Here is a 25,786-nt window from a genome sequence, read left to right on the forward strand (position 1 = left end):
TGTGTGTCTCAGCCTGTTTCTCCTTGGTTTATCTTGTGTGGGACTCTCTGCACTTCCTGGACTTGGGTGGCTATTTCCTTTCCCATGTTAGGGAAATTTTCAACTATAATCTCTTCAAATATTTTCTCTAGTCCTTTCTCTCTCTCTTCTCCTTCTAGGACCCCTGTAATGTGAATGTTGTTGTGTTTAATGTTGTCCCAGAGATCTCTTAGGCTGTCTTCATTTCTTTTCATTCCTTTTTCTTTATTCAGTTATGCAGTGGTGAATTCCCCCATTCTGTCTTCCAGGTCACTTATCCGTTCTTCTGCCTCAGTTATTCTGCTATTGATTCCTTCTAGTGTATTTTTCATTTCAGTTATTGTATTGTTCATCTCTGTTTGTTTGCTTTTTAATTCTTCTAGGTCTTTGTTAAACATTTCTTGCATCTTCTTGATCTTTGCCTCCATTCTTTTTCCGAGGTCCTGGACCATCTTCACTATCATTATTCTGAATTCGTTTTCTGGAAGGTTGCCTGTCTCCACTTCATTTAGTTGTTTTTCTGGGGTTTTATCTTGTTGCTTCATCTGGTACATAGTCCTCTGCCTTTTCATCTTATCTGTGTTTCTCTGAATGTGGTTTTTGTTCCACTGGCTGCAGGATTGTAGTTCTTCTTGCTTCTGCTGTCTGCCCTCTGGTGGATGAGGCTATCTACGAGGATAGTGCAAGTTTCCTGATGGGAGGGACTGTTGGTGGGTAGAGCTTGGTGTTGCTCCAGTGGGCAGAGCTCAGTAAAACCTTAATCTGCTTGTCTGCTGATGAGTGGGGCTTGGTTCCCTCCCTGTTGGTTGTTTGGCCTGAGGCGACGCAACACTGGAGCCTACCCAGGCTCTTTAGTGTGGCTAATGGCAGACTCTCAGGGAGCTCACGCCAAGGAGTACTTCCCAGAATTTCTGCTGCCAGTGTCCTTGTCCCTGCAGTGAGCCACAGCCACCCCTCGCCTCTGCAGGAGACCCTCCAACACTAGCAGGTAGGTCTGGTTCAGTCTCCTATGGGGTCACTGCTCTTTTCCTTGGGTCCTGATGTGCCCACTACTTTGTGTGTGCCCTCGAAGAGTGGAGTCTGTTTCCCCCAGTCCTGTTGAAATCTTGCAATCTAATCCCGCTAGCCTTCAATGTCTCATTCTCTAGGAATTCCTCCTCCCGTTGCCAGATCCCCATGTTGGGAAGCCTGACATGGGGCTCAGAACCTTCACTTCAGTGGGTGGACTTCTGTGGTATAAGTGTTCTCCAGTTTGTGAGTCACCCACCCAGCAGTGATGGGATTTGCTTTTATTGTGAGTGTGCCCCTCCTACCATCTCATTGTGGCTTCTCCTTTGTCTTTGGATGTAAGGTATCTTTTTTGGTGACTTCCAGTGTCTTCCTGTGGATAATTGTTCAGCAGTTAGTTGTGATTCCGGTGCTCTCACAAGAGGGATTGAGAGCACGTCTTTCTACTCTGCCATCTTAAATCAATCTTCTTTTGTATATTTCTTGTTACATTTATGCATAGGTATTTTGTGACTCTTCTTGGCATGCAAATAAGACTCTTTTTTTCCTCCATTTCTTTTTTGAATTATATATTTATTAGTGTTCAGTTGGGAATGCTATTAACTTTTTGCCTGTTGATTTTATTTTTTAAAAATTTTTAAATATTTTATTTATATACTTACTTATTTGGTTGTGCCGGGTCATAGTTGTGGTAGGCAGGCTCCTAATTGTGGCTCGTGGGCTCCTTAGTTGTAGCCTGCTGGCTCCTTAGTTATGGCATGCTAACTCTTAGTTGTGGCATGCCTGTGGGTTCTAGTTCCCTGACCAGTGATCGAATCTGGGCCCCCTGCATTGGGAGCTCAGAGTCTTAACTATGACGCCACCAGGGAAGTCCCTGCCCATTGATTTTATATCTCAACATTTACTGAACCATTTTATTCTAATAGTTTTCAGTTAAATTTTCTATATAGTTTTTATTTTCAAATAGTGTTGGTTTTGTCTTCATTTCTGTTACTTATACATATTTCTGTTTTTCCTGTTTTAACTAATTAGCTAGTTAAATAGAAGTGGTAATAGCAGACATGGTTTTTTGACTTGTTTTTGTCTCATGGGGTTCTTTTACGTTTGACCATTAGGTGTGATACTTGTTCTAGTTATTCTTCCTTCAAATCAATGTCTTTTGTCAAACTGAGGAAGTCAGTTATTCCTGGTTTACTGAGTCCCTTTTATTTATTTTTCACATCAGGAAATGGGTATTAAATTTTAGTCAATGCTTTCTGATATATGTTGAGGTTATTTAGTTTTGTTTTTCTCCTTTAATCTGTTAAAGCAGGGTATTATTATTATTATTTTTTTTTTTGCGGTACGCGGGCCTCTCACTGTTGTGGCCTCTCCCGTTGTGGAGCACAGGCTCTGGACGCACAGGCTCAGCGGCCATGGCTCACGGGCCTAGCCGCTCTGCGGCATGTGGGATCTTCCCAGACCGGGGCACGAACCCGTGTCCCCTGCATCGGCAGGTGGATTCTCAACCACTGCGCCACCAGGGAAGCCCTAAAGCAGTGTATTATTATATTAGAGTTTATGATGTGGGACCATCCTTGCATTGCCCAGATTAACCCAACTAGTTTATGATGTATTATTCACTGTGTTGATTTTGCTAGTATTTTATTTAATGTTTTTTGCTTTTATGTTTACACATGAGATTGACTATAATTATGCTTTTATTATCCTTGTTTTATTTAGTATTGCTGTATATAGACTATAGTAGAATAAGTTGTGAAGTATTTTACCTCTTTTATGATTTGGAAGTGTTTATAAAATGAATCGTTAGTTTACCTGTAGGTTTGGTAGAAGTTCCCTGAAAAATCTGTGGTCCTGTTACTTCCTTTTTACGTTCAATACTTTTCAGTTGTTTTATAACTGTTGATCTATTCAAATTTTAAAATTCTTGGGCCAAATTTATCATCTATAACTTCTTATAAAAATATTCATTTTATTAGATTTTCAAATTTGTTGATATGGTGTTTTATAGAAAATATTCTTATAAAATTTCTCTTTTCCTCAAATCTTACAGTTGTGTCCACTTTTACTTCTTCTTTTTTTTTTTTTTCCGGAATGCGGGCCTCTCACTGTTGTGGCCTCTCCCGTTGCGGAGCACAGGCTCCGGATGTGCAGGCTCAGCGGCCATGGCTCATGGGCCCAGCTGCTCCATGGCATGTGGGATCTTCCCGGAGCGGGGCACGGACCCGCGTCCCCTGCATCAGCAGGTGGACTCTCAACCACTGCGCCACCAGGGAAACCTTTACTTCTTTTTTTAAATTTAATTTTATTTATTTATTTTTTGGCTGTGTTGGGTCTTCATTGCTGTGTGCGGGCTTTCTCTAGTTGTGGCGAGCGGGGGCTACTCTTCGTTGCTGTGCAAGGGCTTGTCACTGCGATGGCTTCTCTTGTTACGGAGCACAGGCTCTAGGTGCACATGCTTCAGTAGTTGTGGCTCGTGGGCTCTAGAGCGCAGGCTCAATAGTTGTGGTGCATGGGCTTAGTTGCTCCGCGGCATGTGGGATCTTCCTGGACCAGGGCTTGAACCCATGTCCCCTACATTGGCAGGCAGAATCTTAACCACTGCGCCACCAGGGAAGCCCACTTTTACTTCTTTTATCATGTAGTTATGCCATCTCTTTTTCTTGGCTGGAGATATTTAATTGTTTCAACTGTCTTTAAAAATAAAACAATTTTGGATTCTTTTTATTAAGTCCGTTAGGTTTATGTTAATTATATTAAAAAAATTTTTGCATATTCTTTGGATTTATTTCCCTTCTTTCTTTTCCTTGAGGTGTGTATTTTATCTGTTCACTTTCAATCTCATTTTCGCTTTTTCAAATATATTTTTAGTTTTTTAAATAGATCTTTATTGGAGTATAATTGCTTCATTTTCTAATCTAAACAGTTAAGGCTCTTATTTACCCCCTGCATATGGCTATATTGTGCAGATTTCAAAATGTAGAACTATCATTGTTGCTTATTTTTAAATAATTTATAAATTCCATTTTATTTCCTCTTTAGCTCAAAAATTATTTAAAAAAATATTTAAAATATCTACAAGAGTTATATTGGGGCGTATCAAACATCCTTTTACTTATTGTTCTAATTTTATTATATGGTGTTCAGAGAATGTAGCCTGTATTATATCTGGTCTTTGAAATCTTCTGAGATTTTCTTGTGACCTAATGTTTTAAACATTGGAAAAAATGTGACACTCTGATAAGGTGAGATTCTGATACATCAAGCTTTCAAATTAAGATATTCAAACCTTCCATTTCTTTTTTCCCCCTTAATCCCTCAATTTCTGAGAGAAGTGTGTTAGAACCTCTTAAGTGCCTATAAATATGTCCATGTTTCTTGTATTTCTATTAATATTTGCTATATATTTATCTGAGTCATTAGATTTGTGGCAAATAACTCATTTTGCTTAAGTGAACCTTTTATTAATTTAAAATATCCCTTTATGTTCCAGCTAATGCTTTCCAATAACTTTGATTCTACTTTTGTCTAATATTAACCTATGCTCTCTTTCTTTTAGTTAACTTCCTCTTACTATATGTTTTACCACTGCTTTACTAACAACAGTGTTATTTTGGTTTTGGTCTGCCTCATATAAGTGTTATAAAACTAGATTTCCTACTCAGTCTAAGTGCATCTATCTTTTAATAGGAAATTTGTCTAATTCACATTTATAATGACATCTGATATAGTTGGAATTACACTGCCTTCTTATTTTACGTTTCATTTTTCTTTGCTTCCTTGGTTGCTTTGTTTACACTTGGTTTTTATTTGTTTTATTTTGTTCTGCTTTATTTTTCCTTTCTCCCCTTTTGTCAGATTGGTTGAGATCTGATTTCTTTTTCTCAAGGATGAAGATTCATTTATTTTCCATTCCACGTTTGAAAAATTATACATTCCATTCTGTTCTTTCAGTGGATTATCTTTACATCTTAAATAAACATATATAAACTTACATATAGTTTTCTTACTAAAGTTTACAGTTAATCAGTATCTATATCATCTCACAAAGAAGGCCTTAGTATGCTTTTATTTCTCTTCCTTACCATTTCCTACTTTTAAAATTATTTTATATTAAATTTATTTACAAATTTTTACAATATTTTTATCACACCCTGCATAAGTAATTATTTAGACTAAATTATAAGATTAAGAAAATTCTTTTTCTGCTTACCACAAAATCTTCCACCCCATATCTTCTTTATTTCTTTATTGGTTAATTTACTGGATTATATTCTCAAATAATTATATCAGAGTCTATTGGAGGTAAATTTATGGAAGCTTTATATCCGTAAAAGTGCCTTTATTGAGGGGGATTGGTTCAAGATGGCAGAGTAGAAGGACGTGGACTCACTCTCTCTTGTGAGAGCACCAGAATCACAACTAACTGTTGAACAGTCATTGACAGGAAGACACTGGAATGCACCAAAAAAGATTCCCCACATCCAAAGACAAAGGAGAAGCCACAATGAGATGGTAGAAGGGCCACAATCACAGTAAAATCAAATCCCATAACTGCTAGGTGGGTGACTCACAAACTGGAGAACAGTTATACCATAGAAGTCCACCCACTGGAGTGAAGGTTCTGAGCCCCACGTCAGGCTTCCCATCCTGGGGGTCCGGCAATGGGAGGAAGAATTCCCAGAGAATTAGACTTTGAAGGCTAGCAGGATTTGATTGCAAGACTTTGACAGGACTAGGGGAAACAGAGACTCCACCCTTGGAGGGCACACACAAAGTAGTGTGCCCACCAGGACCCAGGGGTAAGGAGCAGTGACCCTTAGGAGACTGAACTGCTAGTGTTGGAGGGTCTCCTACCTGCTAGAGGCAGGGGGTGTCTGTGGCCCATGGCAGGGACAAGGACACGGGCAGCAGAAATTCTGGGAAGTACTCCTTGGCGTGAGCCCTTCTGGAGTCCACCAATAGCCCCACTAAAGAGCCCCTAGGCTCCAGTGCTGGGTCGCCTCAGGCCAAACAGCCAACAGGGAGGGAACTCAGCCCCACCCATCAGCAGACAAGTGGATTAAAGTTTTACTGAGCTCTGCCCACCAGAGCAACATCCAGCTCTACTCACCACCAGTCCTTCCCATCAGGAAGCTTGCACAAGCATCTTAGGTAGCCTCATTGACTAGAGGGCAGACAGCAGAAGCAAGAATAACTACAGTCCTGCAGCCTGTGGAACGAAAACCACATTCACAGCAAGACAGACAAAATGAAAAGGCAGAGGACTATGTACCAGATGAAGGAACAAGATAGAACCCCAGAAAACAACTAAATGAAGGGAAATAAGCAACCTTCCAGAAAAAGAATTCAGAATAATGATAGTGAAGATGATCCTGGACCTCAGAAAAAGAATGGAGGCAAACATTGAGAAGATGCAAGAAATGTTTAGCAAACACCTAGAAGAATTAAAGAACAAATAAACAGAAATGAACAATTTAATAGGTGAAATGAAAAATACACTAGAAGGAATAAATAGCAGAATAACTGAGGCAGAAGAATGGATAAGTGACTGGAAGACAGAATAGTGGAATTCACTGCTGAGGAACAGAATAAAGAAAAAAGGATGAAAAGAAATGAAGACAACCTAAGGAACCTCTGGGACAACATTAAAAGCAACAACATTCCCATTACAGGGGTCCCAGGAGGAGAAGAGAGAAAGAAAGGACCCGAGAAAATATTTGAAGAGATTATAGTTGAAATCTTCCCTAATGTGGGAAAGGAAATAGCCACCCAAGTCCAGGAAGTACACAGAGTCCCAGGCAGAATAAACCCAAGGAGAAACACGCTGAGACACATAGTAATCAAATTGGCAAAAATTAAAGACAAAAATTATTAAAAGCAACAAGGGAAAAATGACAAATAACATAGAAGTGAATTCCCATAAGGTTAATAGCTGATTGCTCAGCAGAAACTCTACAAGCCAGAAGGGAGCAGCATGATATATTTAAAGTGATGAAACGGAAGAACCTACAACCAGGGTTAATCTACCTGACAAGGATCTCATTCAGATTCGATGGAGAAATCAAAAGCTTTACTGACAAGCAAAAGCTAAGAGGATTCAGCACCACCACCTCTACAACAAATGCTAAATGATCTTTTCTGAGTGGGAAACACAAGAGAAGAAGAGGACCTACAAAAACAAATGCAAAACAATTAAGAAAATGGTAAAAGGTGTATACAGATTGATAATTACCTTAAATGTGAATGAATTAAATGCTCCAACCAAAAGACACAGGTTCACTAAATGGATACAAAAGCAAGACCGATATATATGCTGTCTACAAGAGATTCACTTCACACCTAGGGACACTTACAGACTGAAATTGAGTGGATGGAAAAAGATATTCCATTCAAATGGAAATCCAAATAAAGCTGGAGTAGCAATACTCATATTGGACAAAATAGAACTTAAAAAAAAGAATGTTACAAGAGACAAGGAAGGGATACATACATAATGATGTATGATGTATTATATACATCATTATGATCATATGATATGATCAATATATGATCATATCATATGATCAGTAATATGATCAATCATATTATTGATCCCTACATAATGATCAAGGGATCAATCCAAGAAGAAGATACAACAATTATAAATATATATGCACCCAACATAGGAGCACCTCAATACATAAGGCAACTGCTAACAGCTATAAAAGAGGAAATTGACAGTAACACAGTAATAGTGGGGGACTTTTAACAATTCATTTACAACAGTGGACAGATCATCCAGTCAGAAACTAAATAAGGAAACACAAGCTTTAAATGACACAATAGACCAGATAGATTTAATTGATATTTATAGGACATTCCATCTGAAAACAGCAGATTGCATTTTCTTCTCAAGTGCACATGGAACATTCTCCAGGAGAGACCACATCTTGGGTCACAAATCAAGCCTCTGTAAATTTAAGAAAATTGAAATCATATCAAGCATCTTTTCCAATGACAACACTATGAGATTAGGTATCAATTACAGGGAAAAAACCATAAAAACCACAAACACATGGGGGCTAAACAATATGGTACTAAATAACCAAGAGATCACTGAAGACATCAAAGATGAAATAAAAAGCTACCTAGAGACAAATGACAATGAAAACATGGCGATCCAATACCTATGGAATGCAGCAAAAGCAGTTCTAAGAGGGAAGTTTATAGCAATACAATCCTACTTCAATGAGTAAGAAAAATCTCAAATAAACAATCTAACCTTACAACTAAAGTAACCAGAGAAAGAAGAACAAACAAAACCCAAAGTTAGTAGAAAGGAACAAATCATAAAGTTCAGAGCAGAAATAAATGAAATAGAAACAAAACAATAGCAAACATCAATAAAAATAAAACTGGTTCTTTGAGATGATAAACAAAATTGATAAACCTTTACCCAGACTCATCAAGAAGAGGGAGAGGACTGAAATCAATAAAATTAGAAATGAAAAAGGAGAAGTTACAACAGACACTGCAAAATACAAAGCATCCTAAGAGACTACTACAAGCAACTTTATGCCAATAAAATGGACAATCTGGAAGAAATGGACCAAATTTTAGAAAGGTATAACCTTCCAAGACTGTACCAGGAAGAAACAGAAAATATGAACAGACCAGTCACAAGTAGTGAAATTGAAACTGTGATTAAAAGTCTGCCAAGAAACGAAAGTCCAGGACCAGATTGCTTCACAGGTGAATTCTATCAAACATTTAGAGAAGCGCTAACACCCATCTTTCTCAAACTCTTCCGGAAAATCACAGCGGAAGGAACACTCTCAAACTCATTCTACGAGGCGACCATCACCCTGATACCAAAACCAGACAAGGATACTACAAAAAAAGAAATGTACAGACCAATATCACTGATGGATATAGATGCAAAAATCCTCAACAAAATACTAGCAAACAGAATCGAACAATACATTAAAAGGATCATACACCATGATCAAGTGGGATTTATTACAGAGATGCAGGGATTCTTCAATATATGCAAATCAATCAATGTGATACACCATATTAACAAATTGAAGGAGAAAAACCATATGATCATTTCAATAGATGCAGAAAAAGCTTTTGACAAAATTCAACACCCATTTATGATAAAAACTCTCCAGAATGTGGGCACAGAGGGTACCTACCTCAACATAATGAAGGCCATATATGACAAATCCATAACAAACATCATTCTCAGTGGTGAAAAACGGAAAACATTTCCTCTAAGATCAGGAACAAGACAAGTATGTCCGCTCTCACCACTATTATTCAGCATAGTTTTGGAAGTCCTAGCTATGGCAGTCAGAGAAGAAAAAGAAATAAAAGGAACACAAATTGGAAAAGAAGAAGTAAAACTGTCACTGTTTGCAGATGACATGATACTGTGCATAGAGAATCCTAAAGATGCCACCAGAAAACTACTAGAGCTAATCAATGAATTTGGTAAAGTTGCAGGATACAAAATTAATGCACAGAAATCTCTTGCATTCCTTTATGCTAATGATGAAAAATCTGAAAGAGAAATTAAGGAAACACTCCCGTTTACCACTGCAACAATAAGAATAAAATACCTAGGAATAAACATACCTAGGGAGACATAAGACCTGTATGCATAAAATTATAAGACACTGTTGAAAGAAATCAAAGGTGACACAAACAGATGGAGAGATATACCATGTTCTTGGATTGGAAGAATCAATATTGTGAAAATGACTGTACTACCCAAGGCAATCTACAGATTCAGTGCAATCTGTATCAAATTACCAATGGCATTTTTTACAGAACTAGAACAAATAATCTTAAAATTTGTATGGAGACACAAAAGACCCCGAATAGCCAAAGCAATCTTGAGGGAAAAAAACAGAGCTGGAGGAATCAGACTCTCTGACTTCAGACTATACTACAAAGCCACAGTAATCAAGACAATATGGTACTGGCACAAAAATAGAAATATAGGTCAATGGAACAGGATAGAAAACCCAGAGATAAACCCACGCACCTATGGTCAATTAATCTATGACAAAGGGAGTAAGGGTATACAATGGAGAAAAGACAGTCTCTTCAATAAGTGGGGCTTGGAAAACTGGACAGCTAGATGTTAAAGAATGAATTTAGAACACTTCCTAACACCATGTACAAAAATAAACTCAAAATGGATTAGAGACCTAAATGTAAGAGTGGGCACTATAAAACTCTTAGAGGAAAACATACGAAGAACACTCTTTGACATAAATCACAGCAAGGTCTATTTTGACCCACCTCCTAGAGTAATGGAAATAAAAACAAAAATAAACAAATGTGACCTAATGAAACTTAAACGCTTTTGCACAGCAGAGAAACTATAAACAAGATGAAAAGACAACCTTCAGAATGGGAGAAAATATTTGCAAACGAATCAACGGAGAAAGGATTAATCTCCCCGATATATAAACAGCTCATGCAGCTAAATATTAAAAAAACATACAACCCAATCAAAAAGTGGCTGGAAGACCTAAATAGACATTTCTCCAAAGAAGACATACAGATGGCCAAGAGGCACATGAAAAGCTGCTCAACATCACTAATCATTAGAGAAATGCAAATCAAAACTACAATGAGGCATCACCTCACACCAGTTAGAATGGCCATCAACAAAAAATCTACAAACAACAAATGCTGGAGAGGGTGTAGAGAAAAGGGAACCCTCTTGTACAGTTGATGGGAATGTAAATTGATACAGCCACTATGGAGAACAGTATGGAGGTTCCTTAAAAAACTAAAAATGGAATTACCATATGATCCAGCAATCCCACTACTGGGCATATACCCAGAGAAAACCATAATTCAAAAAGACACATGCACCCCAATATTTATTGCAGTACTCTTTACAATAGGCAGGACATGGAAGCAACCTAAATGCCCATCGACAGATGAATGGATAAGGAAGATGTGGTACATATATACAATGGAATATTACTCAACCATAAAAAGGAAAGAAATTGGGTCATTTGTAGAGACGTGGATGGACCTAGAGACTGTCATACAGAGTGAAGTAAGTCAGAAAGAAAAACAAATTTCATATATTAACACATATATGTGGAATCCAGAAAAATGGTACTGATGAACTGTTTTGCAAGGCAGGAATAGAGACACAGATGTAGAGAAGAAACCAAGGGGGGAAAGTGGGGGCTGGTTGTGGGATGAATTGGGAGATTGGGATTGACATATATACACTAATATGTATAAAATACGTAACTAATAACCTGCTGTATAAAAAAATAAAATAAAATTCAAAAAAAGTACCTTTATTTCCCCTTTCTACCTCAGTATTTGTTTAAATGGATAAAGGAATATTGGTTTAAAAATTGTTTTTCTCAGTACTTATTACTTGTTTGACTTCTTGAATCCATGTTGTTAGTGAGAAGTCTGATGCAGATGTAATTATTAAAATTTTGTAATACTCATTTTTCCTGTGCATAGCTTTTAGGATTTTCTCTTAACCTTTAATATTTCCATAATGTGGGTCTTGGTTTTCTCTAATTCTTCATACTCAGCAGTTGGACGACTTTTGTAACGTATTACTTTCATATGGGCTCTGCCTTCAAATAGATCCAGATCCAACCACTTATCATCTCCTCTGCTGCTACGATCCTGGTCCAGGCCACCCTCATGTCTCACCTGGATTATTGCAGAAATCCTCCCACTGGTCCACTGGTCTTCCTGCTTCCACCCTTGGCCCTGTAAAAACTATTCTACCCTTGCTCCTCTGTAGCAGCCAGAGTAGTCTTTTAAACAGTCTCTGTATAGAATTCTCCAGTGACTTCCCATTTCACCCAGAGAAAAAGTCAATGTCTGTACAGTGTTCTGCAGCATCCTGCATATTATTCACCTATATTCCTCTGATCGTCTTTCCCCTTTTTCTCATTCCTCTCTAGGCACCCAAGCATCCTTACTATTCTTCCTTGAATTTCAGCAGGAGACTAGTATGTGTTCTAAGTCTACCAACTTGATTCTAGCTATGTCTGATTTTTTTTTTATATTGTTCTTACTACTGTTTTTTTTTCTTTTTTATTTATTTATTTATTTATTTTTTATTTTTTGCTTTATAACAAATTTAATCAGTTATATATGCAGCTCAATAACAAAAAAACAAACAACCCAATCCAAAAATGGGCAGAAGACCTAAATAGACATTTCTCCACAGAAGATATACAGACTGCCAACAAACACATGAAAGGATGCTCAACATCTTTACTCATTAGAGAAATGCAAACCAAAACTACAATGAGATATGTCTGATTTTTTAAAAAATATTCCTTTATATGATGTCATGGTCTGTCAGCAGAGACATTAGGGTTAATTGAATGAATGGGCAGCATTTGTAGTCTAATGCCATATCATATATTCTTTGTAAAGTCCATACATAATTAGGAAATATGGGCACCATATCCTTGAATCCTGTTCTGTGGATGGAGTTGAAGGAGCCAGAACCTCAGGCTTACAGGCATGTAGGGGCTGTGGATGGAGGCTGCCTGAGCCCGTCCACTAATTCCCACCACTCCGCAGCAGTGCTGTGCATCCAGCCACTCAGCCTTGGAGGCAGTAGGTACATTATAAAAAGCGTGGACTTTGTAGTCACTTAGAACTGGTCTCAAATTCTGGTTCTTCCACTGAGTAACGGACTATAGATAGATTCATTTTACATTCACTCATTCAGTGGATATTTATTGAGTGTAAGTATCAGGCCTTGCTTTAGGATCTGGGGATATATCAGGGAAGAAAACAAATATCTCTGCCCCCAAGTGGCTTGAATTCTATTGAGAGAGCTTTTATTCTAATGGTAAGTTATTTGTAGTCTCTGATCTTCACTGTTCTCATCTACAGGATGAGGCTATTGTATCATCTACTTAATACGAATACTGTAGAAACAGAAGAGGCACAGTACTGGGCATGTGGAAGTTCTCAGTGCATTTTAATTCTGTCCATTCTTCTTCTCCCATAGCACTTCTTTCTAGCACTTACTATAATGCTCTGTAAACTAACTCAGTGCCTGGTACATAGCAAGTAACAAATGAATTAAGGTAAACCGAATTGAATGTCAATGTCTAGGTAATTTTCTAAGGATATTGCAAATACTTTCATTGGAAGGTGCTGGCACTTTCCGTAGTGGGCTCTACTGTCCTCCATCCCTGAAGATCACTGGGGACCTTTATTAGGATGAGAGAGGGAGTTTTAGGAAATTTTGTAAAGTGCTTCTGTTACCTTTGAAATCTTTTTTGACTTCCAAACTGTGAAGGCTTGATCACTCCTATAGCATTTTTCCTGATTCCCTTTTGGGGGGCCAGGATCATATGACCATTTCACGTGGTCTGTTATATATGCAATTTCCTTGTGCCCATGTTGTTTTCAATTACTTAATATCTTCTTAACATATTCAACTTTATGAAAAAATGGAAGAAACCACGGGCTCTAGTAAAAAAAAAAAAGGCATGTCATGGAATTGGCTGTCATCAAAAGGGCCTTTCTTGTCCCTGGAATCCTTCATGGCTCAGGATCTCAGGCAACTAGAGGAATCCATCCAAAAAAAAAAGCTCTGAAAGTAATGATATAATATGGAGTAATGGAGTTGAAATTTTGTGCTAAGTAATGTTTTGAAATTAGGTGTCATGTTGCCAGTGTGTTTCTAAATTGACAGTCATTGGGCAGCATTCCATAATGTCTCTAGTTTATGTCTTAACTGAGCTGGCTAGGAACACATCAAAAGTCACAGCTTCAAATTGTTATCATGTAGTGCTTGCCATACTGTGGTTATGGCAGAAGCACTTTCATTACTTTGCATAGCTTATAACTTTTCTTTTAAATTGCCTCTGAGTTGATATTTCTCTTAGGTATAATCTACCCTGAGATTAAATGTGGTTAACCCCTTTATAGTTCAGAACTTAAACTAGTTAAAAATCTTTATGCACTTCTTTACACAAGATAATATAGGCCTTGTTAATTTCAACTTCAAGAACTCTTCAGAGATTTTATAGGGACTTTAGCAATAAATTTAGAAAATTATAAACCAGTTTTGGTTATAGTATACAGTATTTTCATGAATAGAAATATAGCACTTCAGAGATACTCCAAAAGGGATTTAATTTAGTCTGGTGCCCAGATTTTAGAGGTGTTTTCTCAACTATGGAAGGTAGCTCAGTGGTTGAACTGGATAGGAGTCTGTTGTCTGTGTACCCAGTGTAGATAAATGTGGAGGGTGTCCTAGGTCCAAACACCTTCAAGAGATTGTTCTGCTCCCTTCTTTCAGGAAAACTGCTTTGCATACTACCCTGTCCAGTAGGTCTACCAGGCAATGGTTCTTAAAACTGGTAGAGTTAAAGAAACACCTGGATAGTTTAAAAAAAAATTCACATTCTCAGACTCCAGCCACAGAGAATCTGAATTGGTAGATAAAGGAGATTGGACCTTGGTCATGAGACCCCTCTTTCTGGACCCTCTCCTACCCTTAACATAGTTTGGTGGTCCCAACACACCAGTCCACCCATGATATGCCACACATGGAGCAACAGTTCCAACAGCAGGACGTCAGGGTGGATAGGCTGGGAGAAGAAAGAGGCCACACAGAGGCCACAGCCACAGCTGGAGGCTAAATTTGAGACTTTTTGAGAATACCCATTGCTGAGCAGGGGACAAGCACATAGATTACCCCACCTCGTCCTATCATATTTCACAGACTATAAAGCCAGTTTCTGCCTGAAAATTTTCCCTTCTCAAGTCTGTCATGTGACAGTGTGTGTGTGTGTGTGTGTGTGTGTGTGTGTGTGTATGTATGTTAGGGAGCTTGCTCTCTCTCTTCCTTTCTCAGTTTATTATAGCCAGTTAAATAGAAAGTAAGAGAGAAAGATGATACAGGCAAAGAGAGAGAGATATGGATACTTCTGGAAAACTTTAGGTTGGAAAAAACATTTAGGAGGAAACAAGAGACAAACACCTCTTGGAGAAGATATATGAAGCAGCTCCTGGACGATGGAGAGTAACACTATATTTTTTCTTAGATCTTCTGAAGATACCATGATGACAGAGTACATTTGTATCTCAGTTTCCCCAGTGGGTGGCTTTATTTGTAAACACAGGCAACATCATCACTGAAGATGATCAGTCACTAAAAAGTCTTATATAGGGAACCCTCTGTTGTTCATTCTAAATTAAGCCAAGGGAGCCCTGAATAATTATCATTTATTCAACAAATGTTTATTGATGAGGATGCTAGCCTCATGGAGGGTACAGCCTGATAGAGATACAAGTAAGTAAACAGTCAGCGACACCACAAAGTGGCAAGTGCTGTGGAGGGGGCCACAGAAGAAGGAGGGGAGCACCGGAGGAGAGTGATTCACCCAATCTTGGGGAGTGAGGGAAGGCTTTGAGAGGAAGTGCAATCTGAAGCGTGAAGAGGAGCTAACTGAAAATGGCCACAGAATTGAATGTGCCAAGGCTTGGGGGTAAGAAAGCATGACCCCATATCTGGAGACCTGAAGTGGTCCTAAATGTCTAGACTGAAGCTGGCAGGAGACGAGGCTGGAGAGTTAAGTGGGGTCCAGATCGTGAAGGACCTTATGTATCATATAAAGATGTTTGAAAGTGACATTGGGTAGCCTGTTTCATATACAGATGTCATATTTAGCCTTCTTTGTCTTTCTATCACTGACATGATAATAGCATAAGAAGTATTGCTGTTCTCTTTGTCACAAGTAAATAGGAACTTTCAAAAGTAGGTGTGTGTGTAGAAAAGGGTTAATGCTAGAAGTCGTGCTTGCAAGATTGGCTCTTGGCTGGCTTCTGGGAACTTGGCTGGTAAACAGTTTCCCTCACTGATATAAAACTTTCCGTAACAGGTGAGGGTGGCTCACTGTATCCAGACTGTGCAAATAACATGATATATGCTGAAAATCTCCTTTTTTTCTGGGACTCCGGAATTTTTATACATGCTAGGCAGAGGGTGTTTATATGACCAGCCCCAGTAAAAAAACAAAAAAAAAAAAACAGAAACAAAGAACAAACAATGATGAAAAAGCCTTGAGGGCCCAGAGTCTCTAATGGGCTTCCTGAAGCAAAAGCATCACACACACGTTGCTACATTTTCATAGCTGGGGAAAGAGTATTCTCTGTGTGACCCTTCATGAGAAGGGAAGAACATAAGAAAGCCACACGAGGATTCCTCCAGACATCACCTTTCTTTTCCATAAGAGCCATTGTATATCCTTACTTCATCACCATGATAAAGCTTAGCCATGAATACAATTACATGCTAAGTCCCATGAGACCTTCTAGCGCATCTTCCTCACATAGGGGAGGTCTTGAGGATCCCCAGCACGCATGCTATGGATATTTACCTATAAATATTAATGGAATGAGTAAAGAAGTGACCTATTAAGAGGTAGACATATTAGTGTCCTTATTTTATATTTGTATAATATTTTTTTAACCAAAACTTGTCTAACCCAGTTGGATCTCTCACCAGATTTCTCAAATTCTCAAACTTGTCTCTGAATTACTTTTGACTTTTACCTTCAAATGAGAAAGAAGTGTTAGCTTTGAGGAGAGTCAAAAGAAGGAGTTTCTAGCTGTAAGGGCAATTTCAAATCAGGAGATCCAGAAAGGATTTGAATAATGGCAGAAGTCCTCAGAATTTTTATAGTGTCCCAAGGTGACTTTTTTTTTTTTTCTCTTAACAGGGGAGGACTTATTTGACTGTGCAGCTTCTGGTATACTAATAATTGACTACATTACTGTAGTCATGCAGATAGCCTTTCGTGTCACATTAAAGCTGCACTTGTATTTATGGAGTAATAGCCATGGACTAGATACTTTTACATAATTTATATTGGGAAATTCTACTGAAGGCTTACTTTTTAAACAACTAATAGAAATTCCTGACTTCATAATGAGCTATAGATCCTGCCTGGAGGAACTTATAACCAACCAGGAAATCCTTGGACTGCCTATGGATTTTGTCTTCATTTTTGTAAATTCCTTGGAGCTCGGTTCTTTCTTACTGAGTAATTGCCAATAATGTGACCCCATTGAGCAGCCACACCCCAACAGGCTTTATATTTCCTTTCCACCAACTTGTCTCCCTCTGGACTGAGGTAGGATTATAAAAGTGATAGGTTTACTGCTCCCTGCTTTCTATTTGTGCCTTGTAGCCCCTCCCTTGTAGACTTTTCTAGAACCCAGTAGATGAAGAGCAATGCTTCTTAAGCATGGCTGGGCCTGTTTTTGATCTTTATTTCTTGTCTACTTGGAGAGGATTTACAGTTCACAAGTAGACTTTAATATAGAAGGTCCCTGGAGTTGTTATACAGCAACACAGCGACTTCTCAACAATGTGCAGTTTTACAAGGGTAGTTTTCTTCATAGGCTATTTATGTTGTCTCTGCTCCCATTTTATTGCCTTTCCACCCTTTATTTTTCTCTTTTCTTTTTCACTTATCATGTTATCAGACTCCTCCCCTCAGTTGGCCATTAATACTTATTTTAACACTTACAGAATGAAGTTTTATGTTTCTTGTTCATAATTTTCAAAGCAAATGAAACATTTTATTGTATTTCTCTGCTTGCAGTAACTTCATGGAAATGTATTTCATTCATGTGGGCCTAGATTCATTTTGTTATGTTTGAGCAGGGGGATTGTTCTGTTTATTTGACGTGGTTTTGTCTTTCTGGACTGATAGCTTTAATGAAAAGTATCTTTTCTATTGCTGATGTAAGTCTACTTTGAATCGGCTAGTTGCCAACCAGAGTTCAGTTCTAATCAATGTGTAGGTTATTCACGGAAGCCCTTGTATTTAGGGGTGTGTGAGTGTTGCAGGATTTGCTGGTATTTGTTGTGTCATTAGGTTTAGAAAAAAGTTCCTGAAGCTGCTAGTAGTAACCATTATGACTTGGTAGTCTTATTTTTTCTCCTCAAATAATGTCATTATTACATTGTCTACAGTATGACCTTTGATATTTTCTTTTCTAGTTTTCCAGAGAGATGGTCATTCAGAGCCTATACATCTATTCTGTATTTTGACCCTCGGATGAGAATATTCATTCAGGCCCAAAGGGTTAAAACAAAATACCTATGTTATTGCCTCTACAGACCCAGGTAACTCACCTTTGTTCAGTTATCTTCATAGAGTTTTCATTTGTAAAATACCTCCCACCCCAATTGTTAAAGTGATTTGATAGTAAGATTTTTATAATTTGATAGTAAGATTTTTACAATTGCAAATAAAATTCAAACTGCATTCTGGAAGGTTTGCTGAAGAGTAATTATATGAAACAAATATTTGGCCATAATAGTAACATACTGCAGTGAACACTAAGTTAGATGGTCCCCCCAAGTAGGAATATGTTATTTACTTCAGTGACTCCTAGGTGCTTTGATTGTAATGGGTTCTATTAAAAAAATCTGTTCACTTATATTTTCTTTTTACTCAAATATATTTGAACTATTAAGTCATATACATATATGTGTATGTATATTTTATATATAGAATGCACATATGTATAGATATACATCTGGTTCACTTATATTTTAATTACCATTTATATTTTAGCATAAGCTTTTTTTAAGCTTACATTTGCCTATTATATAACTTATCTTGCACAACTATGCATGCTATGAGAACAGTTTTTTTTTCTTGGTGTGTGGTGTGTGGGTGGTCATTTATTTTCTAAACATTTATCAAAACCTTCTGTTAGTCTGAGATTGTGCTAGAAAGGTAAGATTAGTTCTAGTTTTCAGGAATTTACTATCTACTGGGAGGAACATTTAATGCTTGTACATTGTCTATATGTACGCCTTTTTTTTTTTTTTTTGCGGTATGCGGGCCTCTCACTGTTGTGGCCTCTCCCATTGCGGAGCACAGCCTTCGGACGCGCAGGCTCAGCGGCCATGGCTCATGGGCCCAGCCGCTCCGCGGCATGTGGGATCTTCCCGGACCGGGGCATGAACCCGTGTCCCCTGCATCGGCAGGCGGACTCTCAACCACTGCACCACCAGGGAAGCCCTATGTACGCCTTTTGATATACATTATGTTATTTAATTTTTGCAGTGGCCCTGTGGGTTATGTTTTATCATCATTTAGAAATAAATAAATGTCAGAACTAGATAAGAACTCAAATCTTCTGGCTCTGAATTCTTTACCAATTCAAATTCCATGCTCTTTCCCCTATACCACACTAATGCTTTATAACAGACCCACATTTGTTATGTTGTCTTATTTCCATGAATAAGTAGTTGCTGTTCTGGGGCCTTGCAATCACTCATATTGATATTAATATTAAAAATTGTGGATCTCTGAATTGAATGCCCTGACCACACATGAATGGATTCCTCAAAAGCTTTACTTTGGATTTCTGATTCTACTGCAGGTCATATTTTGAAAAATGAAGTATACCAAGCCTGAGACTTACTCTATAAATCTGTTTGTTCCTTAATTCATATCAAAGTGATACTTCCTTTTCATCAGTCTCCTTCTTCTGGGAAGCACCAAGGGTCTCCTGGATCAATCAACATAGCTGATCTTTTCAAATTAAATTATTCCTCTCTTAGTGAGTTTGGGTAAAAAATGGTTTAAGCCAGTGGAAAATGTGGATTTATCTCTATGTTCTGAGGGAATTTTATTAAATTGAATTTCGTCTACCTAAATTACTTATATCAAGTGATGGCTGTTTCCCACTCTAGTATATTTTTTAATGCACCTTTCAGTGTAATATTCTTAGATATATCTTACCAGGGAGTAGATATAATATAAATACTTATTCCTTAAAAGTTACTTAAGGAGGCTCTGATACTTACATGGGGCTCTGATAAACTGTTAAGTCTGATATGTTTTGGGATCTACAGTCTAGACAGCTTTAATTTTTCATGGCTTTATCCCTTAGGCTTAACTTTCTCTCCATTTGACTTATTTACTTGCATATTGTTTTCCTCACAGCTTCTCTGGTGGCAGAAGTTTTGTGTAAGAAATATGTGGCGTTCTCTCCATGTTATCTCACCCCTAGTGGGGTGACCCTTACTTTATTTCTTCCCTAAATGTTACTCTAGCTCTAATGGCTGTATGGAAACAAATTAAAAGCTGGGAATGACCCTATAGTACCAGAGTAGAAGCATGTAAAATGTATTAAAAATGATTAAATACTCTGTCCACTTGACGATCCAGGCTCCAATAAACTTCTAGACATGAACCCTGAAGTATTATTTATAAGAATACATACCTATACTTTATGGTCAGCCATTTCTCTATATTTTCGTAGCAAACAGAAAAAAGAAGATTGGATTGACTTACAGTTGCTGTAGTTCCTTTACCCCAATGTCTCTAACAAGTTCAGAAGGGGCTAGGGGGGAATTTTTGGTGTCATGTCATTGGTTTCCTCCCTTAATCATATTCTGTTCAGTGTTTTTATCAATAGCTTGGGTAAAAAACAGGCATGTTTGAATTCATAATAGACCCTGAACTAGAAGGATTATCTTACATCAGGCATAATGCAAACAAGATGTGAGAGAGTTGAAATACAAAAGATAAATGTAGTATAAATAACCTACAGTCCCGAATTTAGATTTAAAAAATCTATTGTGTTAATATCCTAGACTTGGACAGTGATTTACATGAAAAAAAAAATAGATGTTTTCATTGACCACAAGTTTAATCTAAGCTGATAGTGTGACAGGGTTGCTGAAAATATTTATGGAACTTAGCGAGCAGCACAAGATGGTAGCCATCCGTTCTCCCCCCGCCCCGCCGCAGGTCCCAGCGGCTCGGGTGGCGGGAGCAGCGGCAGCGGCCAGGCAGCCCAGCTTCGCGAAGGCTCTGCGCCCGCAGGCACCCAGCCTGCGCCCGCCCCGCCGCCACGATGCCCAAGAGGAAGAAACCGGCTCCTGCAAAAGTAGAAACGAAGCCCAAAAAGGCGGCAGGAAAGGATAAATCATCAGACAAAAAAGTGCAAACAGAAGGGAAAAGGGGAGCAAAGGGAAAACAGGCTGAAGTGGCTAACCAAGACACTAAAGAAGACTCACCTGCAGAAAATGGAGAAGCTAAATACGAGGAGAGCCCAGCTTCTGATGAAGCAGGAGGGAAAGAAGCCAAGTCTGATTAATATCACACACCTGGTCCTATCAGGGGTCCCTGTCTCCCTCCTTGTACAATCCAGAGGAATATTTTTATCAACTGTTTTGTAAATGCAAGTTTTTTAGTAGCTCTAGAAACATTTTTAAAAAGGAGGCATCCCACCTCATCCCATTTTTTAAGTGTAAATGCTCTTTTTTAAGAGGTGAAATCATTTGCTGGTTGTTTATTTTTTGGTACAACCAGAAAATAGTGGGATATTGAATATGGGAGGCTTTGATTGTCTTGGGTGTCAGCTTAACATTCCACAGAATAGCTGTGGAATGCTGTGGTGGGGGTAGCTTTTATATCCTATAATACAAAGCATACTAAATGGCAGTTTGGAGACAGTTGTGCATTTAATGTCTTAAACGCTTTAAATTACTTCTCTTCCCATGTTGTTTTTGGTAGAATTGTTTTCTAAAGGAAACCACTCACCCCTTGATCTTGGCTCTCCTGGGCAGAATTTTGTGCACTTTGTAACATCTTTGGTCATGGTAGCCCAGTTCTTCTCGTAACTGTTAATGTGCTGTGAATGACTGACAATTTGAGTATGTAGTGTATATGATATTAAATTGTGAATTAGTGGGACTTACGATGTAACAGCATATTAATATTTGAAGGTATTGGTACTTGATATCCTGTGAAGGAAAATTTGCCTCCAAATTTTAAGCTGGAAAGTCACTGGAATAACTGTTCAGAAAAGAATCACAACTACATGATTTTTTAGGTTTTTGGTACGTATATTGAGAATTGTGTACAAATTGAAATGTCTGTGTACTGATCCTCAAAACAACCAATAAAATCTCAATTATGAAAGAAAAAAAAAGAAAAGAACAAGATGGTAATACTACCAATAAACCATGTCCTGCTTATACCATGTCTGGAGGGTGATGTTCAGATGAGGATGCTTTAGGAGGGAAGGGACTTCCTAGCTCACAGTATAAATTAACTGTCTGGTTATCTGGTAGGGGGTCATTGGTGGAATGGAGCATCATGCCGTGGATGAGGGAATACACAGGGCCTGAGTGAAAATGTGAAAAGCTGCCATGTGATGGTTGGAATTCTAGAGGGCAGAATTTGGGTGGCTGGATAGAAGTGGAAGACAGAGCTAGCTCAGCATGAGAGTGTTAGGCTGTTTTTGCAAGGCAGAGACACACAGATTACCTTTTTCTATCGGTGTTTATTTATTTATTTAAATTTATTTGTTTATTTATTTATTGGCCGAGTTGGGTCTTCGTTGCTGCGTGAGGGCTTTCTCTAGTTGCGGCGAGCGGGGGCTACTCTTCGTTGCGGTGCGTGGGCTTCTCATTGCGGTGGCTTCCCTTGTTGCGGAGCACAAGGTCTTAGGTCTTAGACTGTAACAGAAACAAGCTGTGAGCAGTATTTTGCCTATGCCTGGCATAGGCTCATTGGGCATATAGATGTAGACTCTCTCCTCTGCCTGAACAGATGCCTCTTTTTATATGTCTTTAAATGTTCCGGCTTCAAGAGATGTTCTAGGATTCTCCATCTACCTCTCACTGCCTTTCTAAACATTGCCTTTCTGAACATTGACGTTATCAGAGAATGTTAAGCTCCTGAGTCTACATGGGTATCAGACAAAATTAAGGACTGGGAGAAGCAGTTTATCCAGTATCGGTGATGATCTGGGTAAGAGGGCTAGGTATATTAACCAGAAACTTTGATAATGGAGCAGTTACATAGAAAATTTTCTTTTTAAGAAAATTGTCCTATTTTACATGTATAAGTAACATTTATGTGGGCAGAGATTTTCTTATATCTCTCCTGAAGTTCCCTTACTAAAGCAAAATTGCCAAGTATTAAAAGGCAAGAAATTTTTCTTAGGTCTAAACTTTGCTGACTTACAAGCTGAATGCAACTTACTTGATGACTTTTTCTTAATAATAACATATCTCTGGAGTATATAGTCTTCCTAAAGAACATTTTTGTATTATGAACTTTAAAATGATAATCTGACTGACGTTCTTGTTTCATTTCAGAAAGTATCTGTATGTCACATCTTTTAAAGGGGCATTTAAAAATGAAGTTAAACAAGCAGAAGAAGCAGTAAAGATAGGTATGTAATTACCTATGGCCTACATCATTATTGTTAATTTATTCAGCAGATGTTAATTGAGCAGTTATTCTGAGACATACCCTGCTTTGGGCATTATAGGAATAAACACAAGTAATCAAATGTAATTCCTACCTCTAAGGAACTTCATAACACATTTTCCATCTTTGGTTTTGTCTAAATATGATGTTATTATTATAAAAGTAATTCCAGTTCTGAGTACACACTTGGAACTAGATTGATGTGTATTAGGGTTGTCCTGATGCAGAGTTAGATCATTTTAGAGACTGGTGTTGCATCCACTTTAAGAAGGCATGCTCTACACATTCACTCCTCCCCCAAAAGGACAAAGCCATCCTTCCCCAGTGATCCAGGAGTGAGGAGTAGCTCTATATCCATATTGCATGGATTTTAGAGAGTTTTCAGTCAGCCGAACAGTCAGTCATGACTTTTGAATTTGTGTGTATATATATATATATATGCCCTATACGTTGTCATGCCTTAGAGGACCCTGTATGGCTACCTAGTCTTGGAATGTGTGAAAGCTGTAGAAGGAATACAGGACTTTCTGAGATTATTATCTGTAAGCCATTCTTACTGGTCATGGGTATATTATATATATGTAATATTCATTTAAAGATGCTTGAAAGGGTTTCATTTTATTGAATTATCTTGCTTCTGTTTCTAGCTAAACTCATATTGAAAGAAGCACAAATCAAAGGAAAACACTCTGACAGAACTTCTTTGTCTTTTCCTGCCAAGGTATGACATATAGAGTAGTCTTCTTAAATGGTGAACAGGGTCATTTGCTTTTTCCTGTACACAGATGACTCTTATTTATCACTTCTTAAACCTTTAAACAAGCTCAGAAGATTGTTAATTTTAACACAGGTAAACAGAATAGATGGGTGCAGAGAAAGGGGAGGAAACTCAGCAAGTAGGGGGAAGGCTGAGATTGAGAGCAAAGGTGATCAAAATGTGGGGTGAATTGAGAGGTAGGGAAGATCATCACAACTCATTTCTTTAAAAGGAAGGGAAAAGTAACAGAAAAGGAGAAAATAATGAAAAGGAAGCAGAAAAAACTAGCCTATCAAGTCTCCCTGAAAATATCTCTTCAAATTTTAGCTCCCTATGGACCTAAATAAATAGGGAGAGCAAGGAGAAGACTAATATGCAATCCTTCTTTCTAGTGCTAAGAATTATATACTATAATTATGAATATTAACAACAATGCTTCCAGCTTACAAAGCTCTTTTCTTATGAGTTGCTCCACACAGCTCATGAACATTCTATATAATCCTTGCAATATGCCCGTGAGTAAGATAGGTTATAAAGAACTATTATTATTAATTATAATGCATAGCAACTAAGAGAAAAAGAATATTGTGGCAGGACATGTATTGTAAGTTTGCTAACTTTTACCAAAAATATGGTACCAAGCTTTCTACCACAGTAAGTCATTGCACGACATATTTACGTGCTTGCATGGGATAAGGAGGTATAGGGAGAAAAAAATGCTTCACTTCACCCTTCCTTCATCCTCTTCAGTGCACTCAGTATATGAATTCTTTCTGTAATTTGCCCTCAAACTTTCAAGAGCGTGTCTGATAAAGAGCTCTCATATCTAATGGTCATGAATATGGGATGAAATCAAAGAGTAGCACATGTTAATTCCCCAAATCTATCCATGACTTTCCCCAAATTCTTTTACCTTTTTCACTTATTTTTTTAAGGTAAACATAGACCTATCTTATTGTTGTTGACTTTTTTTTTTGGCGGTACGCGGCCTCTCACCGTTGTGGCCTCTCCCGTTGCGGAGCACAGGCTCCGGACGCGCAGGCTCAGCGGCCATGGCTCACGGGCCCAGCCGCTCCGTGGCATGTGGGATCTTCCCAGACCAGGGCACGAACCCGTGTCCCCTGCATCGGCAGGCAGACTCTCAACCACTGCGCCACCAGGGAAGCCCTTGTTGTGGACTTTTAAGGAAAAGTTTAAGCTTTCTTTATTTTGTCTCTAAAAAAATCAGTTTCCTTGGCTGTATGTATTTGGGAGACAAGAGAAACAGACTCTTTCTACCCAGTCAGGACCTTGCTTTCTTCTTGCCTTAGCCAGTTACCTCTCGCTGCCTCTTTGCTCTGTGCTCTAAGTTCATTGACAGGAAGGGCAGGGATGTCTTTGAGCAGCTTGCTTTGTTGCTCTGATGCACACTGGTTTCTTTAACTCAGAGAAGAGAGCTAAGCAGAATGACCTCGGCTTTTGACCTCTTAAATTCCTCTAGGCAGTTGGGTGGTTGAATTTGAAGTGAAATACTTACCAAGCATTTACCATTTTCTTTTACTTTAAAGGCCGTGAAAATAAGGTTCAGTCAGTGGTATATCCATCAAATGAGATGCCCATCTTTCACATCAAGTGGATGGAGCACATTAAAAGTATTCTTATTTGTGAAATAATAATAATGCATTGTTTTTTTTCTGCCTGGTTATAGAGAGCATACCAGAGATAGGGTAGTAAATGAGCCAGT

At 38.2% G+C, this 25,786-nt stretch overlaps 1 protein-coding gene across 1 annotated transcript in view; it reads left to right on the forward strand.

Annotated features, from left to right (window-relative positions):
• MORC1 (MORC family CW-type zinc finger 1) overlaps window positions 1-25,786 on the forward strand; it is a gene marked incomplete at both ends in the record, with an annotated part of 187,542 nt that overhangs the window by 39,886 nt on the left and 121,870 nt on the right. The window contains 3 exons of the mRNA XM_079704879.1: window positions 18,059-18,184; window positions 23,192-23,268; window positions 23,954-24,027. Coding sequence (XP_079561005.1) covers window positions 18,059-18,184; window positions 23,192-23,268; window positions 23,954-24,027 — 277 coding nt within the window. The remainder of the gene's footprint in view (window positions 1-18,058; window positions 18,185-23,191; window positions 23,269-23,953; window positions 24,028-25,786) is intronic.

The sequence above is a fragment of the Hyperoodon ampullatus genome (assembly GCF_949752795.1).
Source record: "Hyperoodon ampullatus genome assembly, chromosome: 5".
NCBI classification, from domain to species: domain Eukaryota; kingdom Metazoa; phylum Chordata; class Mammalia; order Artiodactyla; family Ziphiidae; genus Hyperoodon; species Hyperoodon ampullatus.